Consider the following 25,387-nt stretch of genomic DNA (forward strand, 5'->3'; position numbering starts at 1 on the left):
GTATCCTTGGGCAAGATACTGAACCCTAAGTTGTTCTGTGATGTATGCATCAGAGTGTGAATGTGGGCTAAAAAAAGTGCTTTGATGAAAGTGCGTGAATGATGGATCACAAATATGAAAATTAAAAAAAAAGGATATGAAGGATTATAATAAATATTATTAAAACACACACGTTTTAATAATCACTTTGTGTGTGACGATGTTGCACTGAGACTGATCCACACATTAAGGAGGGAATACTGCATATACAGACAAATACAGACATTTATACTACTCTATAGTAAGAGTCTATAAAAAATTTTGTAAGCATTTTTTTAGATCTTCATTTTTCTATGTGTAATTTATTGATATTAAAACTAGGCTAAATACTAATGTAATCTTTATTGTCAGGTCTAATAAGACAAGTCTTAGATGTTTTTAACTAACCCAGAGCTTATCAGACTGAAAAGCCAACTGAATATGTGATTAACAGATACACAACAGAGCAAATAATTGAACAAATCATTTGAAAACACATATATAACTGATATCAGTAATAAACAGAAAACCAAAGTGGCCCCAAAGTCGAACCTTGAGGCACACCTTTTTATATTTGATTCAGACCCTTGTACTTTGATGTGAAATTTATACTTTGTGACTTAAATAGCCACACTCATGCCAAAAAAAGAAGATAGCTCGGATGCTAAACAAAAGCAAAATTACTGTGGAGATAGTTGGATTTAATCCTAATTCGAATTGATGTTAATAGGGGCAGGGATGGCTCCAGGTCAGGGGTTTGAATCCACTGAACGGCTACCCTGAGGTACCCCTGAGCAAGATACCGTTCCTACAAACTGCTCCCTGGGCGCCCAATGGCTGCCCACTGCTTCACTGGGTGAATGGGTAAAATGCAAAGAGGAATTTTTCCCATGGGGATCAATAAAGTTTAAGAAGAAAAAATATACTACAGTGGCTTGCACTGCTGTTGAACAGTGCTCCATGGGATGTTCAAGGCTTGGGAAATCTTTGGGAAAGCTTGCTATAAATTTCTCAATAACTTTATTCCTGACCTGTCTGGTATCTAAACCCAATCGAGAATCTCTGGCAAGATCTGAAAACTGCTGTTCACAAACGCTGTCCATCTAATCTGACTGAACTGGAGCTGTTTTGCAAAGAAGAATGGGCAAGGATTTCAGTCTCTAGATGTTGTATAGGAATTTCTTTCACTTATTAGTCACATTATTGTATGATGCCTTGGTGCTACTGGATTTTAACATGTCTGACACTCATACGTTAAGAGGGGGTGCAGTAAGGATGTTGGGGGAAACAGGAACTCCACAGGAAGAGTCTTTTGTCTCTTCAAGGACTCTGGGAGGTAGCAAGGGAGTGTAAACCTTAAGGTGTGAAACAGCTGTGTACTGCCTTTTGTTCCTGGAGAAGGTATTTAACTGAGAGCCATGCTAGGCTCAGTGAGACTCTGCTGACCGTCTGCCCCGTGGTCATGCAGGGGCTCCACAAGCTTGGTTGTATGTTCTTTGTGTGTTTGGATTAAAGAATGTCAGCTACCGCTCACCGCTCGTCTGCAGGCTTTATTTAAGTGGAAAACTTCCACAACAATGTGCAAAGCTGGTAGAGACGTTCCCTAAAGGACTGGCAGCTGTAATTGCAGCAAAAGGTGGTTCTACAATTGACTCAGGGGGCTGAATAATTACGGTATCATGGACATAAAGAAATAACTTATTCAAGCCATACAGTTTTTCTGGCATACTTACAGGATGACCTGCAATACCAGGTGGGCCCTGGAAAAATATGGCACAGGACAGCATGAGATATACAAAAATTTACAAGGAACAACAATCTCCCATATTTGTAACTCGTTACCTGGGGTCCAGGTTCGCCTCTGAGTCCAGGCAAACCACTGAGTACCTCATATCCATCTTGATCGCCCTGTATGGAGATAATTTGAAGTCAAAACAACTGATCACTGCTAGCTTCTCATCCACTCAGACTGTTTGGACTGGTTGACATTTCAGAGTAGATATCAATGGTTGCTACCGGCATCCTCAAACTAACAACTTTTTTTAGCTTGGTACTTGCTCTCATCTGTCCACAAAAAACAAAAGAAAACAAAAAAAAGGAGAAAAGGAATCTACTCACATAGCCAATACGATATGGTGGCCCAGGTGGTCCGGGGGGCCCTGGTGGTCCCACTGGTCCCATTGGACCTGGAAGCCCTGCCAGGCCAGTCTGTCCTGATGTCCCCACCTGTCCTGGTTCACCCTGAGAGCCCTTAGGTGGCAGAGGTCAGTTGTAATGTCAGATTATGTTCAACACTGTATAAAGAGGAGAAGAAAAGTAGGACAGGAAGAGCAAACGGTGGCATGACACAGGCACGTGCAGAGCTGGAGGTTAAATAGAGATGCGGATGAAGGTTACAGTTAAGGTTTGGGGACCTACTATGCTCATTAATGTGCCTGTATTTATTTTTGGATTGTACTAGAGCTGATTGTATAATTCAACAATGGACAAACATGCCTCTTTATCATCGCCCTGTATGTCTGAAGCAAGTCGTGTTAGTGCATGTCTCTTTCTAACAGGACACTGTCATATGATTAGCCAGCTTCTGGAAGCTTGCTGAGGGGCAGTACCCAGTGCTTGTGAGCTGTACGGCCTGTTCTTCATAGGTCCCTGTACCAAGTAACTATTTAAAGAAACCATTTTTGGTGAAAGTATCTAAAAATCTGCACAGTGTGAAGCCTGATTTATTAAAACTTTGGTCATTTTTAATATGAACACCTTGCTTTGTATATGCATGACAGAAACTAAGGAAACGCAGAGTAGGTCCTTAAATGAGTGAAGAAAGTCTTTTATAGAAACAGAATCTTTCACAGCTGCAATGTCTTGAAAGATTCTGTGAAAACAGAAAATAATAGTAATATAATAATAATAATAATAAAGAGTAAATAATGCAGAAAACTCGAGAAAATAAAATAAATCATCACAGCAGAGACATGCCCCAGGACCACCAACCCATTACACACCGTAGAGGATGGAGTAAAGTAAGAGAACAAGCCGGTGAAAAAGCTGGAGCCTTGTGCATCTTGCTAAAGGAAAGCAACAAAGAATGTGAAGAGTACATGGATGGGCCACCAAGTACAACATTTTCATATCAGTTCAGTGGGGAACATCTTTCTGCTTTCAATGATGAGAGTTTTAAGGGCTGAAATTAAAAATGAAGCTCACCTTTTCTCCAGCTGGTCCTGGAAGACCGAGGTCACCACTGTCACCCTGGGGAAAGAAGATTTAAAACAAAATATATGATCGTCAATACATTCAAAAGAAATGTCTATTGAATCATTACATTTAGTCCAGGATTGTAGGCTGTATTCATTTAAATCCTTCTTGAATTTTTTTTTTGCTGTTTTGTGGTCAAAATAAAAATCTTTAAAATATTTTGGTTAATCACTAAATAAAACTAATGAATTTCTCATTCAGATTTTATTAATAAATGATTAAGTCTTTTAGTGAGTACATTGTCTCTTGCTAGCATGTACCATAGTACAGCCCCACAGACTGAGTCTATCTTTACCTTTCCTCCTGCAGGTCCAGGTGGACCGGGTAGCCCAGGAGGACCAGGGGGTCCCTACAGCAGCAAACACAAAACAGAGTCAGTATTTACTATACCTCAAATAAACATCAACAACATTTAAAAGCAGAACAATGAAGGCATTGGGTGGTAAGGAAGTAAAATGGTAAGTAATCAAAGTAAAATACTCACTGGCAATCCCGGAGCACCATCTTGCCCAGGTGGTCCAGGAGGTCCAACAGCTATTGGACCATCAAGGCCCACTGCCACTGAAGTACCAGGGATCCCAGGAGGGCCAGGAGGACCTGGGAGACCCGGTGGACCATGTGGACCCTAGATAACAAATCCCAAAACAATCATATTACCACCTCAAGTGACTACTTTTTACTTATGTTAAAAAAAACAACATAAAAACCCCAAAACAAAGCATACCCGGATTTTATCCAAGTCTGGGAATCCCGAGCCCTCCATGTCAACAAATGTCTGTAAGAAGCATAAGTTTAGTGAAAAGTTTTGGAAGTTATGAAATGAATGAAAAGAGTGTGTGGAGCCTGGACTTACTGGACGATCACCAGTACCAGGTCCAGGAGGTCCAGGTGGACCTGGGGGGCCTCTGGGTCCCGGCTGACCCTCTCCACGTTCACCCTGGAGGATTTTAAGACCACGGATTATCACGTTACATAATGCCATGTGTCTTCTTTAAACAGATGACTTAAATAGGGCACCTTTTCGCCTTTGGCACCAGGACCTCCTGGAATTCCTGGAACACCCTGCAGCCCAGGAGGACCCTGGAAACAGAAGCAAAAAAACCCAAATTACACTGATAATATTTCAATCGATTTATCTGGAAAAGCCTATAAATAATTCTTCTTTTGTAGCAATATTTCAATGTGAAAACAGAGAAACTCACAGCTCTTCCATCCTCTCCTGGATCACCCTGAAAGATTAATGAACAACCTCTGAGCAACATGAACCTCCAAACATTAAACAGCTCTAAACCTCGTTGTACTCACAGGCTCCCCATCAGCTCCAGGAGGTCCTGCAGGCCCATCCGACCCTGGCAGTCCCGGTGGTCCGGGGGGTCCGGCCAGCTGCTGCACAATAGAGCCATCCCCAAGTCGGACCACCTCAGCTGCAGGTCCTGTAGGACCAGGTGGTCCGGGAGGCCCCTGAGCCCCACGATCTCCTTTTTTACCAGTGTAGCCTTTGCCAAGATCACCCTGTGAGTGAGAATGTTGGATTTGGAAGGAATGTAATACTTAGTTAATACTTAGGTTACAGGTTTAGATAATTTAAATGTGAATTATAGTTTTAAGCTTTATGTGTATAATAAAGGCAATAATAGTTTCTCTAGCAGAGACACAGTAGATCTGTTGACAGCAGAAACAAAACATGTTGTTATGGATGAACCTGAAATAATTTCTATCATTTCTAATGGCAAGAATAAAATTTCAAATTCAATCTGTATCATAAGTTTTGCTCCCGGCTGATCGGCATTTAGACATTTCTGCTCTTGTGCTTCAATTCATTCATTCTGACATGAGCCTTTCTGCTCATCTCCAACATGTTTTTATTCCTTGATTCGACCAGAGTAGCCTTCAATGATTCAGAACTCAAAATAGTTTTAGCTCCTCCCCCTATAAGGCCATCTTTTCAACTATATGTGACACCGGACAGAGCCGAGTGCGAAAAACAAAACTCATGGCTCTGAGACTGAGATTTTAGAGTTTTCTGAATCCTGAGCTTCTGCATTGCAGGGATTATTTGTACACATGCTGACCTCCTTATTTTTGTTTAGCTCATTATGTATAAAAGCCAAACTGCATGTGTATGAGTACATGGACAGACACTTTACATACCTTTTCACCTTTTTCACCCTGAAAAGCAGGAAGAAACAGTTGAGTGCATCAGCCATACGATCACTAAAAACACACTCACAGACACAAAGTGGTGTCTTACCTTCTGTCCTTGGACTCCACCCTGTGCAGAGAAACCAGAGCCAGAGCTGACACCTGAATCTCCCTTCGCTCCTACAGGGCCCTGGTCCCCCTTTGAGCCTTTCTCTCCTCTGTCTCCTTTTTCACCTTTAGCACCGATTGTACCTGAAGTAATTTAGCAAGTTAGGAACATCTAGACTGTGCCGCAGGACAAGAATGCTTAAATACAAATGTAATATGTGTAAATGTAAGACCAGCAACTATCAATGCATCATCTGCTCTTATATAGCATATGGATGTCAAGCACGCTGATCCAGCAAACAGTCCTTCACCATCACCCAAAGCAAAATGTGAAATTGGAACTGCAATAATCACAAAATGAAAGCACAGAAGATGCCAAAGCAAAAGCCAAAAAATGTCTTTAATGAAATTGCCTTCTATTTATTTTTCTCTGCAAATAAGGCCAATTTTATTTTAGAAATCAGTCCTATAGAGGGAAGCAGGAATTCTTGCTTCTCATTTCAAGGTTAGCTGTATCGTTTCTTCAGGGTTTTATATTTAACTTAACAGGTCCACCATAAATAAATAGATAAATAAATAAAATAAAACCATGTTGATCTGTAAGTTTGCTTTTGGTAAAGACAAAAAAGAGACAAATATTAAAGCAGACACATTAGCGCTGCTTACAATTAACGTTGGTTTTCTATTGTTGGTGACGGCTGGAGTGAAAATGTCTTTATGAGCCCAAACAGGTCACGAGAGGCAGAACATGCATGTTTTACTGTTTTTTGTATTTAAACTAGTAGGTTTAGTTGCTTCTGCTTCACAATAAAAAGTTACAGTAGTTTTGTTTGTGGACTAACAAAATTAGTAAATATTAAATAAAATGAGTGAAAATGAAGTAAAAACAGGAACATAAATAAATAAGTCAACAGTCAAATAAAAAACACACGAGAATAAATAAGAGGAAAAAACAGGAAATAGAAAGTAAAAAAAAAAGTTCAAATAGGAGAATGGAATGAATAAATAAAAATAAATAAATAAATAAAAAATGAGCAAAAAAAAAAAAGGAGGAAATAACACCATTAATGAAAAACATAAAATCTGAAACACCAATTTTCATCTTATTTTATGTATTTTTATATTTAAGGTATATGGCACTTTTTTGAGCCATTTATTCATTCATTCATTATTTTGTCAGTGTTGGACCTCCATGATCTTATTCATCTTATTCATAGCCTTTTCCTTTTTTGTTTTCTCTAGGTCACGAGCAGTTGTCCAAGCATTTCACTACATATCGTACTGTGTATGACTGTGTACGTGACAAATAAAATTTGAATTTGAATTTGAAATTTGAATTTGAGCGTTGCCCATCGTCACTTATACAACAGAACGTTTTACTCAAGAAATGTCCGATAGAGCATTAAAGGTAAGTTATTATATTATGTTTTGCACCAAAGTTGACTGGAACAGAGATTTTAATAAAGATTATACCTTTAAAATGTCATTTCTACCATCCTGTGATTTTAATTTAAGCCAATCTGATTAAACAGAGTTCCTGAGGACTATTCAGAGTAGCACTACAAGTAGAAATAATGTTGGATGTTGTGCTACAAATTTCAGTAGTAAGTAGTCAGCTACTTCAGTAATCATCAAGATTTGCTCTCTTGGGGACAAAACTAAGACACCATCGCATTGAAGCCTGCTGAGCGGATGCTGACGTTCAATCAACCTCCACCCATACACTGAGCAGAATGAGAAAGCAGCAACAGCCAGAGCGCTCCTTCTTTACTGTGATAGGAAGGCCACAGATTGATTAGGACATGATCCTAATCTGATGTGCTGCCAGCCGTTATCAGGACCCTTTTGCCCCCTGCGACCCACCTCTTGAGCCTAATAATCCAGGCTTGCTGAAGTCCTGCCTGCTGTACTCCACGGAGGGCTGATACCAGACATCTGAACACAAACATACCTTTACCTGCTGCTCGGAGAACTCATGAAACATGTTTGTGGCGTGACGGAGAAAGGAACGGTCCTATTTCACGAGCAACTCACTCAAAGAGAAATTACTTCTTTTATCATCCACTAGAGGGAGCTAAAGAACTTCTAGTCATACACACTCCTTGCAGCAATCTCCTCACATGGGTCCAGACAGGCAACCTGACGTAAACTTTTCTGGCTTAAAAATGTCTACATGATGTTTCTTTGGCAGCGCCTGCTGCATGATTTAAAAACTTCCATTACACATTTATACAGCGCAGTGACATGCTGAGAGTCCTGGAAGAGCACGCTTAAGCTCTTTAGTTATAAATCAACACACTTTCTCTTTACCTGTTTGTGCGAGTGTGTTTATGTGTGAGGAAATCAGCGGAGGTTCAGGCAGTGGACGGAAAGGTGGAGGGGTGGTCTGTGGGGGGGAACGGGACACAAATACAACAGTTTAAAACATCTGGAAATTCACATAATGGAATGCAACCACATCACATGTACATCTACATTTATATGTAATTTTCAGACAATATTTGTGCACAAGAGCAGACAAATACTTCCACCAGGTGGTGGAAAGCAGATAATTTGCATTCAGTTGAAATTGAAAGTTTAAATGAAATGTTCACCACTAGGGAGCAGTGTGTTACCAGCTGATGTATTAATGATGTTTTGGGATATGTGTGTTTTTTAAGTTCATCCAACTGTTTTTCATATTCTCTGTGGTCTCCCATATATATAAAGGATCCTAGTGTAAAAATATTTCACTGCAAAAGATTTAACTGAAAGAGATCCATAAATTAAAAACAAAAACTACTACTAAATAATGTTAAGCCAAATGATCGCTCCACATTTGGAAACTCTTGGGGGCAGTGAGTGTGCTTTTACTGCATTGGCAGTGTGTTTGGGATCACTGTCATGCTGAAAAATTAAGCTTTTGTCAATCAGACTCTTTTCAGATGGTATTGCATGGTGGCTCAAACTCTGATGGCACTTTTCTGTGTTTGTAATTCATCAGTTCTGACAAAGATCTCCAACACCACTGGCTGAGATGCAGCTCGATGATGACTGTAGACACTCAGTGTTGCACCTCCCTCCAACCTGCCCCGTACATACTGACGAATCAAAATCAAAAACTGAAATTTGGGTTCATCACTCCATCAAACCTGTCTCCACTGATTTTCAGTCCAGTCCAGTGTAATTTTCATACCTCAGCCTTTTCTCCTTATCAAGAAAAGCGTCTTGACAGCCACCTTTTCACTGAGACCATCTCTGATGATGCTTCAGTGAACGGTTTCTTAAGGACTTGACTTTCAGATACTGTTCATCTGCTGCAGGTATCTTTTTGGGGCTGCCACTTCTCTTTTTGTCCTCCAATTGTCCATTTTCCTCAGATTTTTTAAGGATGTACTGAGCTAATAGCTCTTTGGGAATCATTTAGTCGTTACAAGAAAAATAAATACTAGTTTATGTCTGTGAAACTGTTATCTTTGGAGTTTTTTATAGATTCAACTAAAGAAATGGGAACAAATGATATGTTTTTGCGACAGGCTGGTAGCAACGACTAAAGATACAAATTAAATTTTTTGTTGTTGTTGTCTGTTATGTATAGACAAAACACTGGTTCATCCCTTCAGTTAGGCGCCTTTTTATAAGCTTGAATGATTCATAGTGTTACATGGCTTAACAAATAAAAAAGTTTCCTCTGATAATGGTCTGTTAAAAAGTAGCTAATGTCTAAAGAAAACTTTGAGAGACCTCCAGAAAGCCATTAATAAGCAATTCAATGCCTACAATTCCCATAATGCAACTAGGCCCTGCTGTTCCTCTTGAAATACATCTCGAGCTGAGATGATTTCAGAGACTGTAAATCACTCTTGTATGTTCATATAAGACATCCACAAAGCTCATACAGACCTTCACGCTGCCTCCCATCTGCCTCCTCTCGCCGTCGCCGCTGCCATAGTCACCAGAGCCCTGCGATACAGAGAAAAAACTGTGTTTCACAAAAGCCTTCTGGTGGTTTGACTGGAATATTGGAAACACAAGAACTCACAGTGTCAGAGTCGTCCTCATAGTCGCATAAACGCTCAGCTGACCGAGGGTTTCCCACCAGTCTCAGGTCTGCCATGTCACCCTAAAACACACAGACAGTGAATCCCACCATAGGTATTATCAGAAGCAGAGGTGGGACCAAGTCATTGTTTTGCAAGTCTCAAGTAAGTCTCAAGTCTTTATCCTCAAGTCACAAGTCAAGGCTCAAGTAATGTCAGGCAAGTCAGAGTCGAGTCTCAAGTCACTGGTGTAAAAGTCAGAGTAAAGTCACAAGTCTGAAACTTTGAATTTCAAGTCCTTTCGAGTCTTTAAAAAAAAAAAAAAAAACGAAAAAAGAATGTTGTAGTTATGCTAAATGTAAATATTAGACCATGTGATTTTAAAATCTGTGTTTTCCTCAACGAAATAGTGAACTTAGAAAATATACACAAATTGTGAAATTGCACCTCTTTAAAATGCAGCTCAATTAAACTTAGCTCCAAGAATAATTTTCACCGACAGTTCTGAGATAAGCTGCATGTTATTCTTGGATGCGCTTGCAGGGCCGGCTTTAAAATCGCATGACAAAAAAATCATACACATTAAAAAGAACTGTATCACCAACGTAGCCTGGACAAGATTTGCTTGTTAGATGAAGTCATGATCTCATCGTAGCAAGAGAGAAGCACCACCTACCGTTCTTTATGCAACTTCAACTGTCGGAGAAAGTTGGAAGTTGTTCCATCTCTGTCTGTGATTCTCTTCTTGCATGTTTTGCATATTGCAGTTCGGTTTTTTGTTGACTACTTCATAGTTTATGTACCTGAAAAAAATAACTCCTTGCAGCATTTTTGAGCGTTTTTTTTTTTTTTTTTTTTAATCTGGTTAATTTGATTGACTGTGCTACAGCTCACGCACACATACGTACGGAGTGTGGTTTGAATAAATGAATCAATGAATTGAATTAATGGTGCACACTTTCTATATAATATGTATGTTAAATTTTATATTTGGGGTGAAATATCAAGTCTTTTCAAGTAAACCGGTTCAAGTCCAATTCAAGTCCCAGGTCATTGGTGTAAAAGTCCAAGTCAAGTCACAAGTCTTAGAACATTTTTTCAAGTCAAGTCTAAAGTCATAAAATTAATGACTCAAGTCTGACTCGAGTCCAAGTCATGTGACTTGAGTCCACACCTCTGATCAGAAGCATGCAAATTTTATGAGCTTTAACTGCAGCCATCTTAATTTCTTCCACAGTTCTCCACTTCAAAGAGAGTCATATGATCACCAGAGTCCCTGTCTCAGAGGTTAAAGGTGGCACTACCTCCTTATTGTTAATGACACAAACCCTGGACGGAGTGCCGCAGGGCGACGTCACAGACAAGAAAGAACAGACTCCCAGATACCTCTGGAGGAGGATTTGTTGCTGTTTTTCATTTTTTCCTGTCAGAACTGTGAAACATCTCTTTAGCATTTCCTCTGCTGGTACCCTGGAGATTATGCGTACAAAACAGGCGTCTCATTCTTTTGCACCACACTGTTGTATAAAACAAAAACTGTTAAAAACTGTTTAAAAGTGATAATTTCTCTTTCCCGTTTTATAGCATTGCTGTAGCTTTATGCTTATTACTGAGATGAGTGCCATCATGTTGGTTTGTCCAATTCTTAATGCGTTAAACTTTCATATTTCCTAAATATTGATAGTGATCAAATCCTCAACACATAAAGAAGAAATCTTTTCTGGCGTCTTTATTTTAGCACATTTATTTGTGTGTTGGAGCAACTGAAAGTATGCTGAATTAGCCATGAGCATTTCCTGTCTGCAGCATATATGTAAATGTACGTGTAACTGTATATGAATTATTTTGAAATCTTAAAAATGCAATTTTTGTCAACCAAGTTCTGCTGAAAGGATCCTTCCAAAAGAATAATGGTCACTGGTGACCTTTGACCTGGCTCATTTTTTAATTTACAACTTGCTCTTCTCAAAAGCTTTGAGGAAATGCAAAAGTCATTTTCCAGGAGTGGATTTTGCAGGGTAAATGGATGACTGTAGGTCAATACTTCCACTCACAGGATCAGGTAAAGTGATCCAGTCCAATCTACAAACAAGATGAGCCGCTGTAGGCAGGCTAAGCCGCAGCTTGGATGAGTCACCCTCTAGTCTTTTATACCCAATGAACAAAATTAATAATCATGCTAAAACTGCATGAGCTACAAAGTAACACATACAGATACTGTTTTATTGTTATTACTTATTTCTTTTAATCACTAAGCAGCGTTCAGTAAAAACCATGTTAAGAATCTATCAGCTGTGTTTCAAAGCAGACCTGAGTAAGAGCAGCATCAGTTAAAACTTTCAAATACTTGAAATCTTCTTCATGCATTTTTGGACTTCATGTAACCTTTAAAAAATATGATGTTGTCATTATTACTACTCAACCCACTAAGATTTTTGAGACATGTGACCATTAACCATGTGATGTTAACTTGGCTGCCATTTTTGACATGACAGAATCATGGTGACGGTGTGGGATCAGGGGAATAAGGCCCAGTCACACAGGCCCAGGGACCGGTCAGTGAGCATCTAACAACCAAAAGCCAAGACGGAAAGATGAATATTTCTGGACTGGTTGCTGGCAGTCCCAAAGTAAATGATTGCTGAAGTCCCAGCCACAAAGGCCTACAGGTTGGTTATCATCTGGCAATCACCAAGGAACATCAAATCTGTGGATCCACTTACCAGGAACTTGCCATTGTCAGCTCTTCCCGCGTGACCCACAAAGAGTACTGATGCAGGGTCGAGATCCATGGGATCCGGCGAGCGCTCAAACTTCACCACCTGTGGCTCAGAGTCGCAGCCATGGTAGAAGGCCACCTGCTCCTCCATGACTGACAGCGAGAAGCGACTCCAGGTGTCCACCATGCTCGGCACCTCAAAGCTGGCAGCCTCGTACGAAGCCTCAGAGTCGGGCTCGGTGTAGAAAAACTGAACCTTCTGACGGCCAGCCTTCACCGCGCTGAGCTTGACAGCAACATACATGAGCTTCTGGGTGGCATCTGTGATGGAGAAAAGGATGGAGGCGGCAGGAGTGGAGGGCTTGACATGGAAGAGGAGGGAGAAGTGGCGGTAGAAAGGGCTGGGGACATGGACCAGGGCTCGCTGGCCCGGGACCACCGAAGGAGTGAACCGATAGGCAGGCTCCCCATTTGGCCCATAGGTGGTGGTGAACTCTTCTAGTGGAGGTTCTCCAATCAGCTGGAGTAAAGAGATGCCGCTCACTTCTGTGAGAGGGAGGAGACAGGAAGTTAAAACTTAGTGCACACAAATAAAAGAGAAAATTGACTTTCAGTTGCCAACCATTGAAAAAAAATGTTTTCAATGGTTTATATCAGTTGGGTGACATTTATGTTGTTGAGTAACAAGTAAAAATCCTTCATAAGAAGAAAAATGTACATAAAAACTCACAAACCAGCCAGTGTAATTAGTATTACACTCTCATATGTGGGACTGAACCGATAGTACTGATGCAGTATTATCTTTGTGCAGTAGAATTACACGTTGAAGGGTTTATAAGACGTATAGATGTAGCCTCTTGGTCTACAAAGTGAAACCACTGGAAAGTCATTTTAACCTGCATCCTTTGTAAAGGCCAATAAAATGACCTATAGTCATCCCAAGCAGCGTCGTGTTTCAAGACAGCAAGATGGCGAGGGCAAAAAAACCTCAACCTAACGAGCTGTGCTCCTCAAAGCTGCCACTAGCATAGCATGTTTACTGTGTCCATTATAAAAGGCTATTACATAAACATGTAAACATCTGCTGAATCTGATGGAACTAGAGAAAATGTGTATTCCCTGACAGGCTGATAGCAGGTGCTAGGTGAAATTGGTTGCACAGAGGTACATGGTGCTGCACTGAAAAAGTCTTTGCGATTGCTTTGGTTGCTAGCAAACAGCCACAGTTTGCTAGCTTGCATAGATAAGACCAGCTTGTTTGAAAACACTCAGCTACTACTACTACTACTAAGCAGTAGTTAAACTATAAAGACAGAAAAGGAAACCCTTTACTTTCAAAATGAAAGCTTTTCCTTACACTTACTTGACACCGTTTTTCACTAGTTCTTGTTGGTTATTTCCTGAGTGTGTCAGCTTTGGTCTTAAACCAATGTATACAATCAGGTTTTTGGACAATGGCAACTTGTTTTGCAATTTTGCTTCTGTACACCACCACACTAAAGTAAATCAAATAATCAAGATGTGATTCAGATTAAATTCAAGGACTTAAAAAAAGTTATTGTAAAGTTATTCTAGTCATTTTTTACACAGTTGCCCATTTTTAAATGCTAAAAGTGGGCAAACTCAAATACTTGTGGCACGTTAAAGGTGTTTGAATGTTTTCTAACACTGGATTTTACTGGGTGAGGAGGCATAAATTTCACAAGTGCTTTTCACTGCAAGATTCATAGAGTTACGAGTCTGCTGCAAAAGTAGCTGCTAACTGAAGTGACCCTTGAAGATCCCATGTCTGGAACAACAAACTGAAAAGTGCACTGACACTGCAGGTCACATGCTAAAACCACAGATCCCAAATTCAGCAATGAGGGTGATTTAAGAACAAAACTTTCCCAAAAAAAAACATGGCTACAAGGCATAGGACACACTCTGAGACTTCAATAGTGGGGCACATTAGTGGAAAAACTGCTTGAGTTTCAATTCCCACAGACTAAAATAGCCCAAAAGGGAAATGAGAAGCAGCAGATTCTCATAAATCAGCCTCACAGGGGAGAAGCAGCATTTTTTTTGACCAGGATAGGGTTTGAGGCTTGCCATTGCACAAGTGCAATCTGTGCATTAAAGGCGTACAGAGGTCATCAGTAGTGGGGGTCTCCCACATTTCTTAGTGATGGGAATTTTATATGTTCACGTGTGGTCAATATTTAATGCCATTTAAGCCACCTTATTTTTCCCTTTGGGGGGTTTGTTTGCCTTCCACCTGCTTATGCTGCTGTCATGGATAGTAACAGGACAACCAGATCATAACTAACTGCTGTCAGCCTGTAAACTCTCTCGACCTGCGCAGCAGCTACAAGAAACCTGGCTCCTCTGGGATTATAGGATTTGATCCAACTGGAGCTTGAGATCGGCAGGGTGGAGGGCTTCTCAGTGAAGGCACCTGCTATTGGTTCTTCTCAAGGCAGCACAGCTGCTGCAGCTGTTGTGTGAGCTAAACCATATAGTGGTATATATTTATGCAGTTTCAGAAAATGACAAACGACAGCATAAATGTGAACTTACAGTTAATCAAAAATGGTAGACTGAAAATGAATTTCTCAAGGGAGGCCCCTACTCTAATTCCATACATGTTCACATCTGGAAGCTGTCTGGTTTTACCACAGTTCTCCCACTAACCCAACTCTACAGCCCAGTAACAGCGAAGTCTCCCATGAGGGAGGCTAATGTCTGCCAGCAAGCCATTAGCACTGTGGTTACAAGACCATTACATAACAATTACGCAAAGTTTTCTAATTTCTTTATCTGGGCTGCAATCTAGTCTCAGGCTTTTAATTTATTTCTGTTTCTTTCCTGTGAGAATGCAGGGAATAAGAAACATGCTTATTTTTAGAGTTTTTCCTGGCAGGATTTTATATTGTTTTACCTCTTCAGACATTGTAAAAAACTTTTAAACATGTTTTGATTTCATAAAGCACAAAATATTATGTATAAAGCAATAGATATATTTAATTACTTATTAAAAAGGGACAGTGCAGTTTGACATAGTTTCAATACTAAGAGCTGAGCTGAGGGAAAGGAGTCTCCATGTGTAAGACATGTTCATTAAATTCTACAGGCATAAATTTGCACTGGAAGAATGTTAAACTTTGTTTTATATGTCATAGCATCAAGAGGATAAAATAACCTGCACAGCATTTATCTCCAGTGTCTTTCTTCCCCAACTTTAGTATTTGTTTTTCCATTTAATAACGGAATAGTTATCATATATGCCCAGAATTATCCTTATTATACACTTTATTAGGTACACCTGATCAACTGCTCACACGACAACATCTCGATGCATTTAGGCATGTAGACATGGTCAAGACTACCTGCTGAAGTTGAAACTGAGCATCAGAATGATGATGCAAGGTGATTTTAAGTGACTCTGTATGTGACACGGTTATTCATTTGAGACTATTTCAGAAACTGCTGATCCACACTGAGTGGCAGTTGTCTGGGTAAAAAATGTGAAGGCAACATTAACCGTTACAACCAAGCAATGCAGAAGAGCATCTCTGAATGCACAACATGTCCAGTCTTGAAGCAGATGGACTACAGCAGCAGAAGACCACTAAGAGCAGGAAACTCAGGCTACAATTCACACTGACTCACCAAAACCAGACAACAGAAGATTGGAAAGTCATTGCCTGTCTGAGTTTTGCAGCAACGTCTAATAGGAGGGTGAGAAGTTGGCTCAAACGATATGAAAGCATGGCTCCATACTGCCTTATATCAACAGTTCAGGCTGCTGTTGGTGTGATAATATGAGGGATATTGCCTTGGCACACTGTGGGCTCCTTAGTACCAGCTGAGCATTGTTTAAACACCACAGCCTACCGGAGTGTTGTTACTGACCATGTCCATCACTTTATGACCACAGTGTACCATCTTCTGAGGATAGCACGCCATGTCACAAAGCTCAGATCATCTCAAACTGGTTTCTTGAACATGGCAATAAGTTCACTGTACTCAAACGGCCTCCACAGTCACCAGATTTTAGTCCAATAGAGCAACTTTCGGAATGTAGTGGAACAGAAGATTTTCCATTGTGGATGTGATCATGTGTCCGTGGCACTTTGACATGCAGCACATGTCCATATGGACCAAAATCTGTGAGGAATGTTTCCAGAACCTTCTTGAATCTATGCCACTTAGCACACCTTAGTGTGTTTAAGGTGTGCTAAGTGAATGGTGTTTGTCATAATATATATAAAACGTAACTTTGAGTTGATCAAAAACATGAAAAAAATGCAGTTTCATTGGATTGGCAAAGAAAAAAACAAAGTTTGATCCAAATGTTGCTACATTTTGATTTGTGCATTTAAGGAAGTGAAACCCCGCCTATTTTATATAAGTTATAATGACAAACAAACAAAGCTAAAACCACAGAAATTTGGCGTGTGCAATGAGCAGAACTGTTGCAAATTGGACAGTAAATTATGTTCATGAAGGAACTCCTCACGTTAAGCTGTTCAAATTGTTTTTTATGCTCTTAAGACATCAGCTCAGATCTCTGCATGGGACACCGTCGAATAATGAAATACTGATTTTTTTTTGTTGAAACCAATCACAGAAAGCTCATTTCTGACCTCCTTTCTTCACGCTAACAGTCCCCATTGTATGCAAGAACAGCCCACATCAGTGTTTCGCGGCCTTAATGACCTCATGTTCTCAGTTACAGGGGATTACTGGGGTGCCATGTGTGTATTTTCTAACATGTAACTCCAGAGAAATCCGACCCCTGCCTGTTTTAGCGTGTGAAGAAAAAGACACAGGCAATGAGAAGAGGCATGGACTGACAGATGGACAGACAGAGGGCGGGAGGGAGGAAATGCACGGCAACTGTCCATGGGAAAATGGACCATGAGGGACTGTTAATGGGACAAAGTGGACGGGCCAGCAGCCCGAACTGACTCAACGCGGCAGTTAAAACATGCAGAAATGTCACAGTGCAACTAATGAACTCCTCCAGAGGGTTAGCAGTGCAGAGACCTTCCCTCATCCTGGAGGGGGAGCATAAGAAGAGTTTATACTATCCTGTAAAATCTGCGCCTAAGCCTGAGTGTTACTGCAGTCAATGTAACCACACTGTGTGCTTAAATTACAAAGTACAACGGGCAAAGTAATGCAAGCATGTGATGGTTAAAGTGGCCTAAAATAGAGAAAAATGTAGGAAACTACACCCTCATTCTTCTGCTTGACCTGAAATGTCCTTTACTTGCAAAAGCAACTCAATCTGCCTTCAATAACTACACCAAAGCATCTACTGTGTCTGAACAATTTCAGTAATTTCAGTGTTTTGCATGAGGAATATTATGCCATTGTCCTGGTATTCCCAAAGCAGATCTTAATATATCTGCAGCAGAAATCTGCAGGTCTTGATTTGGAGAATTGAGGATGTGGGTAAGAATAAAATCCAGGACTCTTTATCGTAAAACACAACAAACACTTCATTCACACAGCTGGCCTGAGACTCGGGCTGTTAATTGCACTGAGTCTCGTCTGTGGCATCAGTTAACACTTCAAATGGAGCCTGTGACACCTTCACCCAGCCTCTGATCCCCGCTCAGACTCTAATCCACGTCTGAATGAGCCCAGAGCCCAGCGCCAATTAAAGTTGATTGAGGGGGGATCGGTGCAGCTCAGATGACATCAGCTGGATTCTTCTTTTTGTTCACATCTTGCTCCTCGAAGAGGCAGAAGAGCTGAAAAGCTCGGGTTTTTGGCTGCCCTCCAAAACAAATTTGTCTATGTGAAGAATTTGAGAAGTATGAACGGTGACAGGTAGCACTGGTTCATAAATTTAGCCTGCAGCACATGTCGAAATGCATGATTTATTTCATCATCCGTTTTGCTAACAGGACCATATTTCAACGTGTCTAAAGCCCAGTTTTTATATTTTAAGTCTGTGCTAGCTCTCTTACTCTCCAATCTGCTACAGGGTCAAACCTTAACCGTTGCTGTCGTGATACATGTGTTACATGCATGAAGTAGGGCAAAAATTAATTACTCACAGAATGAATGTACTGAAAACTGGATTCAGTAAAAGCACCAAATCTGACTTTTAAAAAGAGGAAAAAGTGCAGAAAAACACTGTGCTGGAAGGCAAAGCTAGGGAATTATTACAAAACAGATATGAAAACTGAGAAAATATAATTTGATAAAGCAAACTGCTCTAATACGTTTTTGAGAGCTTGTTGCTTCTAACAGTTACCTGCAGACTGTTTCCAGTTTCCTTCTCTAACAGGCTCCAACACTCCAAGGTTTTTTTGTTAATATAAAAATAAAAAAAAAAGTTCAAAACATTTTTATGCATTATCTGTCATTTAATGGTTAATTACATGAGGGGAGTCTTTGCCGGGACGATTTTGACCCCCGGGCCTTATGTTTGACACCCTTTCTCTAATGTATTTACTGCCAAGTCATCTGTCAATTTGTTGTATTCTTCAGCTGGTCGCCAACAGCGTGAAAGCAAATAGCAAAGACTGATCTTTCAGGCCACTTAAAAGTTTTTTGCTTTGCTTTTCAGTGATGTTGAAAGCTTAAAGCTTGGGCTGCTGGTGGCACTACTTTTTATTTTTATGGGCTGAAGACAGGCTGACAACCTTGCTTTCACAGTCTGTGTTTTTTTAGGAACTAATAAGGGAACCAATCAGCAGCAAATGAGAAATAATGATAAACAAGCAGCTCACAACCAGCTCATTAAACTGCCGTCTCTTTTTTTTATACCTGAGTCCTAACTGAGCACTAACCATGCAGCAGGAGAACCCAGAGGCCCTCCAGGGTGGGCGTGGCCTCTTGAACCTCAGCATCAGCTGGAAAAACTTTAAACAAATGGAAGTGACTCAGTGTCTGTTTGAGACACTATAAATGACACATAAATGGTCCAAAATGCATTTAAATTGCTTCCAAGTTGAAGACCCAGTATTTCCCCACTCACATAAAAGGCTTTCTTATACTTGTGCCTCATTTTGAATCTCTGCTCATCTTCTAATGGTGTCCCAAACACTCGACTGCATTCCATCAAGTGTGACTGGGTGAAAGGGTGGGTGACTGTCGTGCCCTCTGCCCTCCTGGCAGAGACTGCAAGCCTCCCCGTCTCATCCCATCACAACGCTCTCTTGTTACCGACCGCAAGACCGCCGCCCTTTCACCCAAACCGACCGCACAATCGTCACACTCAATCTCTCGGAGCAGACCATTTTCCCACCCACAGCGGTTATCAAAAATACCTTCCACAAGCTTCTCCCCACTTCCACCGCCACTGCCACCACAGATAGCCTGATTGTTTCCTCTCCATCTGGAAAACTATAAAACGCCATCCATCTGTAAACCTACATAACACACCAGCTGAGTAGAAATGATGACACGATAACTCGAGACAGAAAAGCGTGGCTGGCATGCAGGAGTAGGATGTGATGGGAGGAATAGAATGATTACTGCCTACTGTGAGAAACCAACCTACATCTAAATGTAAAGACAACATCACGACTGAGAGCGTATACTGAGTGTTTTTGATCAAATGTAGGCTCCCTTAACCCTTTTGTCATCCCTTGTGCAGGTGTTTGGAAAATCACAGGCAATAAACAGTTTGACTGACAACCACAGGGACGTGTTATAACCCGTACACCCCGAGCAAAAACAGTGCAAAAGCTTGGCTGCATGCATACACCAAAGTCTCCAAAACGTACTGCAGTGCAGATTCAGGAGTCTGCTGTGGGGTGAAACATAGCTGTGTTGGTGTTTTAAAGCCACAAGTTGTTGTAAAGGTCATTCAAACATTTGCAGTAAGCATTCTCGTGGGAAACACACGATGAAGAAGGTTTTCATGTGGCAGAGGTCAAAGTTTTAATTTAAAAAACCCCAGGAATGTCCAGCCAATGACGTGTGCTGTTAAATTTATTAAGGCATTAAAAGGCTGAACAAGAGCCTCTGATATATTTGTCAGGGTTTCACTGCAAAAGTTTCTAACCTAATGTATATATGATTTCTAGTTTACAGTATAAACATCTAACATGACCAGAATAGATTTAAGTGTCATAAAAAAGATGCAGCTACCATCAAACAACTAGCAGGCATGCTGCTGCTGACTGCTACTGACTCTACACATTAAAAATGCCTCGTTTGCAGGAGACAAGACAACAACATGAACTGCTGCGTGCAGCCTGGCGACAACGGCGTGAACTCAGGTGTTTTATCATGCGTCAGGGGAGAAAGTGACACCACAGCAACTTCAGCAGTTCCAACATCAATGTTTTTGCATGTTTTGACCATTGATTTACAAAAAGTGTGTATTTAACATTAATCAAACCCATCTTCCAAATTGCAAGCTTTTTTCTGACTTTAAAATACAGAGGACCAAAACCGCCTAAATAAAATAATACATTAAAAATTAGAAAATGAAAAATAAAGATAATCATCTATATTTTTAAATTATGTAGGCAACACGTGTCAGCTATATGACAGTGTATACATAACTTATGTGTGTTGGTAGTTTCTCAGTTGATTTTTACCAGTATATTAACCCTTTAAAACTGGTCGGAGCGGGCACGCTCCGTTTTGCGTAACTATTTTTAAATCCCTGTAGAACTGGAACCACGTAAGCTAGCGCAATAATTTTCTTTGCAAACTGCAAAAAAACCTTTGAAACTGGAGGAGTTGTACTTATATCTTATGCCATCAGCTTGTCCTAGGTCACGGTTTCCTTCCACATATAGCTTTGCAAAAATTGCATAAAAAGCACTTGCAGCAACAAAAACATAATATTCCAGAAACATGCTTTGCTGATCTGATCAGCTATTCATAACACTTCCTATGTTGGAACAGACGTCAGCGCGAACTATTGCATGTCCGCCATTACCTGCCTGAAACCGGAAGTGACGTCATTTTCGCAGAAATGTAGTTTTTTTACTTTCGGGGCCTTATAAGCCTACACTGGTGTTTTTAAAAGTCATGTTTGAGTTTATGCTTTTATTTATAGTTTCTGGGATGCTTAGAACTCAAATTGCACTGCTGGAAACAGTTTATTTTGATGCACATGCTGTTTTTTGGCAAATTTGCATTATAATATTTTTTCTTCGTTTTTCTTGCAGTATATAAACATTGGTGTATCTCAAAAATAAAGCTATGAAGACACTCAAAATAAATTTCCTGTTGTTGGAAACTTTTTTGTGCAACTTTTTTGTGTTTACAGTTTTGAGAGACAAGCCATCTTAAATTTTGCTAACTAGAAATATATGTGAAAAAAAAGAAAAAAAAAAGAAAAAAGATTTTCAATTTTTTTGTAGTTTACTGCACTTTTTTGCAATTTGTGTAGTTATTATGCACTTAATGCATACATATTATTAAAGTTTGGGCTATAATGGTTGTATTGATGTATAGCAACTTGAAATGCTCCCAAAAATGGCACTACCGCATGTAAAAATGTAAAGATAACTCTGGTGGACTTGGTTCTATGGTAGGTCTTAAAGGGTTAATAATTAATTATTACAATTTACATTTAGATATGTTTTGGGGTGTTTTTGGATAAATATAAAATATACCAAAAACATTAGCATCTCACATACCAAACTTGATTACCTAACCGCCAAATAGTTGATCATATGATAAAACTTTTTTTTGGTACTCTGGGTCCTCTGTATAACAGAATTTCGATATTTATTACAGTGAATATGATGCCTTCATTCATTTTTGATATACTGCTGATCAAATGGAACTGCACTTAAAGTTTACTTTGATAAGAATCTGGATGTAAGAAAGTTGACTAAAGCCCTTTGTGACCTCAGAAAGAGGCGTGTGAAGACTGTGAAGCCTGAACTGAACCCTGCTTGAGCCTGTGAGCTACATAGTTGCTACTTACTACACCTGATCTTCTAAAACAAACTGATGTTGCATTATGGGTAATGTAGGCACAAGAATATAACAGATTTTTATTTTTTTAAAAGATGATGAATGCTCTTGTGCATTAATTGTGACAATATCCAAAACAGAATACTTTATTAACTATACTTCAGTAATTTGATCCCAGATTTTTTCAAAAGTGATGATGATTGTTTCTAAAACTTGTGAATTTACAGCCTTAGATTATAATAATTCATATATTTGGGGTTCTGGATTAAAAAAAAAAGACATTTAATAATTTTATCCTGTGATTTGGAAAATTGAAATTTCTTACAAGCAACAAAATAATAAAAAAATTATCATTAGCCGGAGCCCCAGTAAATGTGAGGGTCATTATCTTCCTCTAATAAAACAAACCCACCAGTGGTTTCATGGTAGGAGGTCAAATATATGTGAAACTGTAATGTATAGCACCTGTAGTCACATGAGCCAGAGTACTTTATGGGCTCTATATGATCAAATTAAAGTGGTAAAAACATGCATCACGTTTAAAGCGAATCATGTGATGGGCAAAGACAATGATGCAGCTGGACACCAAAACAAACACACATAGACGCTCCGGATTCAAAATGTATCGTCACACAGGATACATTCTAACCCGCCGCGGTTACCTTTCCAGTTACTAACTGACATGCACACCGGACGCCCGGGCTCATGAGCTCTTTCAGGCAGGAGGTCACACTCCACTGGGAGACGCCCGTTTTCCAGGAACGCCCAGCAGCTGTCTTGCAGTGTGTGGCAGAAGCTGCGGCAGGGCAGGTTAGAGACGGGGGATGGACACCTGGGAGTCAGGAGGAGGCAGAGGAATAGCTCTGCGCTGTGGTGACATTCTGCTTTTGTGAGCCAAGCCCACTCCTGTAGGACCGCCCCCGCCTCCTCCACTGAGGTGTGGTTGAAAAAGTTGGGCAACGAGAAAAGGCGTGGCTGTCTGCAAACGGGCCAATCAGAGGGCGCGGGGAGACAGGGTGGGCCATTCAATTTAGAAACGCCACCTCTAATTGTCACGTCTGACTCAAATCCATCCCCTTCCCCACCCCCAGACCCTTCCTCCACCCTCTCCCCCAAGAACCTGCCTGGCTTCATCGTCACGTCAGACTTCTCCGTCTTCTCCGTCAGGCCGGCACTAACAGTCCAGGTGGTCGTGGTCGCATCCCACGCCTCGACAAACTTACGGATGCCTGTGGCCACGTTGATGATTTCTTCCCCGACCCCGGACAAGTTGTCATCCTCCTCTTCTTCCTCCATCTTTGCACCAGCGGCAGTCTTAGTAGAACCTTCCTCCTCCATCATTACACTGCTGGTAGTAGTAGTAGTAGCACCTTCCTCCACCTGCTTTGTACTGGTGATCATTGCTACAGTGTGAGTGGTTAAAGTGGTAGCATCAAACGTAACCGCTTCTGTCTTTGTTTCTTCATCCGTGGTTCTCCAGAACCAGGCCTCCAAGCTCCCGGAGCAGAGGATGAGGAGCAGCGCTGCAGTCTGGAGCCTCCTCCACATGGTGCTGGCTGTTGCAACAGCGCTGATTCCTCAAAGCACCACCTGTTAGCCAGACGGGCAGCAGTTAAATCGAGGCTGATCAAGGGCCACTGAGCAACCAGTGAATGAAAGCAGAGGCATAAAAACTACTCTGGGACCCTCCCCACTGAGCTCCCAGTGCAAACTCCTCCAAAAAAAAAAAAAAAAGGCCTCAAACTAAAACTCCTCCCCTGCGTGACTCCTGTGGGTCTCCTTAGAAAGCATACAGGCATGCTTTTTACCACATAGGCACACCCGGCCTAGACAGATGAGTCCTCTGCAGAAATATGGAGTTTTCATAAACGCACTGCAGATCATAAAGAAAAGGTTTAGTTCATACTCTAAAGGAAAAGCTCATTTTATTGGTGAGCAGGACTGAATAAAAGTAAATAAGTAAATTAACCAAAGAAAATATTAAATATTACTTTATAGGCAACAATTATTTAACCACAATTTAATAAAGCATAATGACAGGTTACGTTAATAAACTTAAGCAGAGATCCTACTAATTCTATTTTTAAATTTTTAGAAGGACGAGGCTCGCTGTTTCATGCTGCTTCGAGTCTTTACGCAAAACTACACTAACTGGTTGCAGGCTTTATGTTGGTTTTTTACCACATAGGCACAAGAATGGTAACTCTAAGCAGCTGCAGAAAACTAAACTGTGTCTTCAGAGCAAACAAATGACTCCTAAAGTCATTTCCAGCAGCCGAGATGCCAAAAATCCTTTCAAAATATGTACGACTCTTGAAAAACAGCTGGGTCACTGTGCAATTATTTCCAAATCTCTTTAAGCTATATTTCATTCACAATAGTACACAGAAAACATGAAATATTTACAGTGGACAAAAGTGAGTGGTACTAAAAAGAAACCATTGCAGGAACATTGTGCAGCTAATTGGGTTACTTAGCAACAGCTCAGATGATTGAGTACATCACTCTCCAAAACCTGTGTTTAAAATCGGTTATCAACGCTCAGTTCAAAAGCCTGAATCTCTGAAGGTGTGGAGGAGGATCAGTGCCTGTGGGATTGGCAGTTTGAACACCTGGGCGCCATCAATGCTTAAAGATACTGTACAGGGAGTGCAGAATTATTAGGCAAGTTGTATTTTTGAGGAATAATTTTATTATTGAACAACAACCATGTTTTCAATGAACCCAAAAAACTCATTAATATCAAAGCTGAATGTTTTTGGAAGTAGTTTTTAGTTTTAGCTATTTTAGGGGGATATCTGTGTGTGCAGGTGACTATTACTGTGCATAATTATTAGGCAACTTAACAAAAAACAAATATATACCCATTTCAATTATTTATTTTTACCAGTGAAACCAATATAACATCTCCACATTCACAAATATACATTTCTGACCTTCAAAAACAAAACAAAAACAAATCAGTGACCAATATAGCCACCTTTCTTTGCAAGGACACTCAAAAGCCTGCCATCCATGGATTCTGTCAGTGTTTTGATCTGTTCACCATCAACATTGCGTGCAGCAGCAACCACAGCCTCCCAGACACTGTTCAGAGAGGTGTACTGTTTTCCCTCCTTGTAAATCTCACATTTGATGATGGACCACAGGTTCTCAATGGGGTTCAGATCAGGTGAACAAGGAGGCCATGTCATTAGTTTTTCTTCTTTTATACCCTTTCTTGCCAGCCACGCTGTGG

The 25,387-nt window shown here is 40.4% G+C and overlaps 1 protein-coding gene across 7 annotated transcripts in view; it reads right to left on the reverse strand.

Annotated features, from left to right (window-relative positions):
- LOC309700303 (uncharacterized protein) overlaps positions 1–25,387 on the reverse strand; it is a 58,033-nt gene that overhangs the window by 10,913 nt on the left and 21,733 nt on the right. For 2 of the 7 annotated variants that reach the window (XM_082523802.1, XM_082523800.1), the window contains exons 1-20: positions 23,274–23,818; positions 12,266–12,807; positions 9,545–9,625; positions 9,406–9,465; positions 7,834–7,909; positions 7,387–7,458; positions 5,525–5,667; positions 5,425–5,442; positions 4,579–4,785; positions 4,476–4,502; positions 4,291–4,353; positions 4,127–4,210; positions 3,998–4,048; positions 3,758–3,898; positions 3,569–3,622; positions 3,223–3,267; positions 3,021–3,083; positions 2,137–2,268; positions 1,861–1,926; positions 1,752–1,778 (exon numbers count right to left, since the gene is read on the reverse strand). In XM_082523802.1, coding sequence (XP_082379928.1) covers positions 1,752–1,778; positions 1,861–1,926; positions 2,137–2,268; positions 3,021–3,083; positions 3,223–3,267; positions 3,569–3,622; positions 3,758–3,898; positions 3,998–4,048; positions 4,127–4,210; positions 4,291–4,353; positions 4,476–4,502; positions 4,579–4,785; positions 5,425–5,442; positions 5,525–5,667; positions 7,387–7,458; positions 7,834–7,909; positions 9,406–9,465; positions 9,545–9,625; positions 12,266–12,807; positions 23,274–23,697 — 2,376 coding nt within the window. In that variant the 5' untranslated portion in view covers positions 23,698–23,818. Of the gene's footprint in view, positions 1–1,751; positions 1,779–1,860; positions 1,927–2,136; positions 2,269–3,020; positions 3,084–3,222; positions 3,268–3,568; positions 3,623–3,757; positions 3,899–3,997; positions 4,049–4,126; positions 4,211–4,290; positions 4,354–4,475; positions 4,503–4,578; positions 4,786–5,424; positions 5,443–5,524; positions 5,668–7,386; positions 7,459–7,833; positions 7,910–9,405; positions 9,466–9,544; positions 9,626–12,265; positions 12,808–22,811; positions 22,961–23,273; positions 23,819–25,387 lie in introns of those variants that run through there. The other 5 variants (XM_082523806.1, XM_082523805.1, XM_082523803.1 and 2 more) reach the window with 5 other exon arrangements.

This window comes from Aulonocara stuartgranti, assembly GCF_965226115.1.
Source record: "Aulonocara stuartgranti genome assembly, chromosome: 23".
Lineage (NCBI taxonomy): Eukaryota > Metazoa > Chordata > Actinopteri > Cichliformes > Cichlidae > Aulonocara > Aulonocara stuartgranti.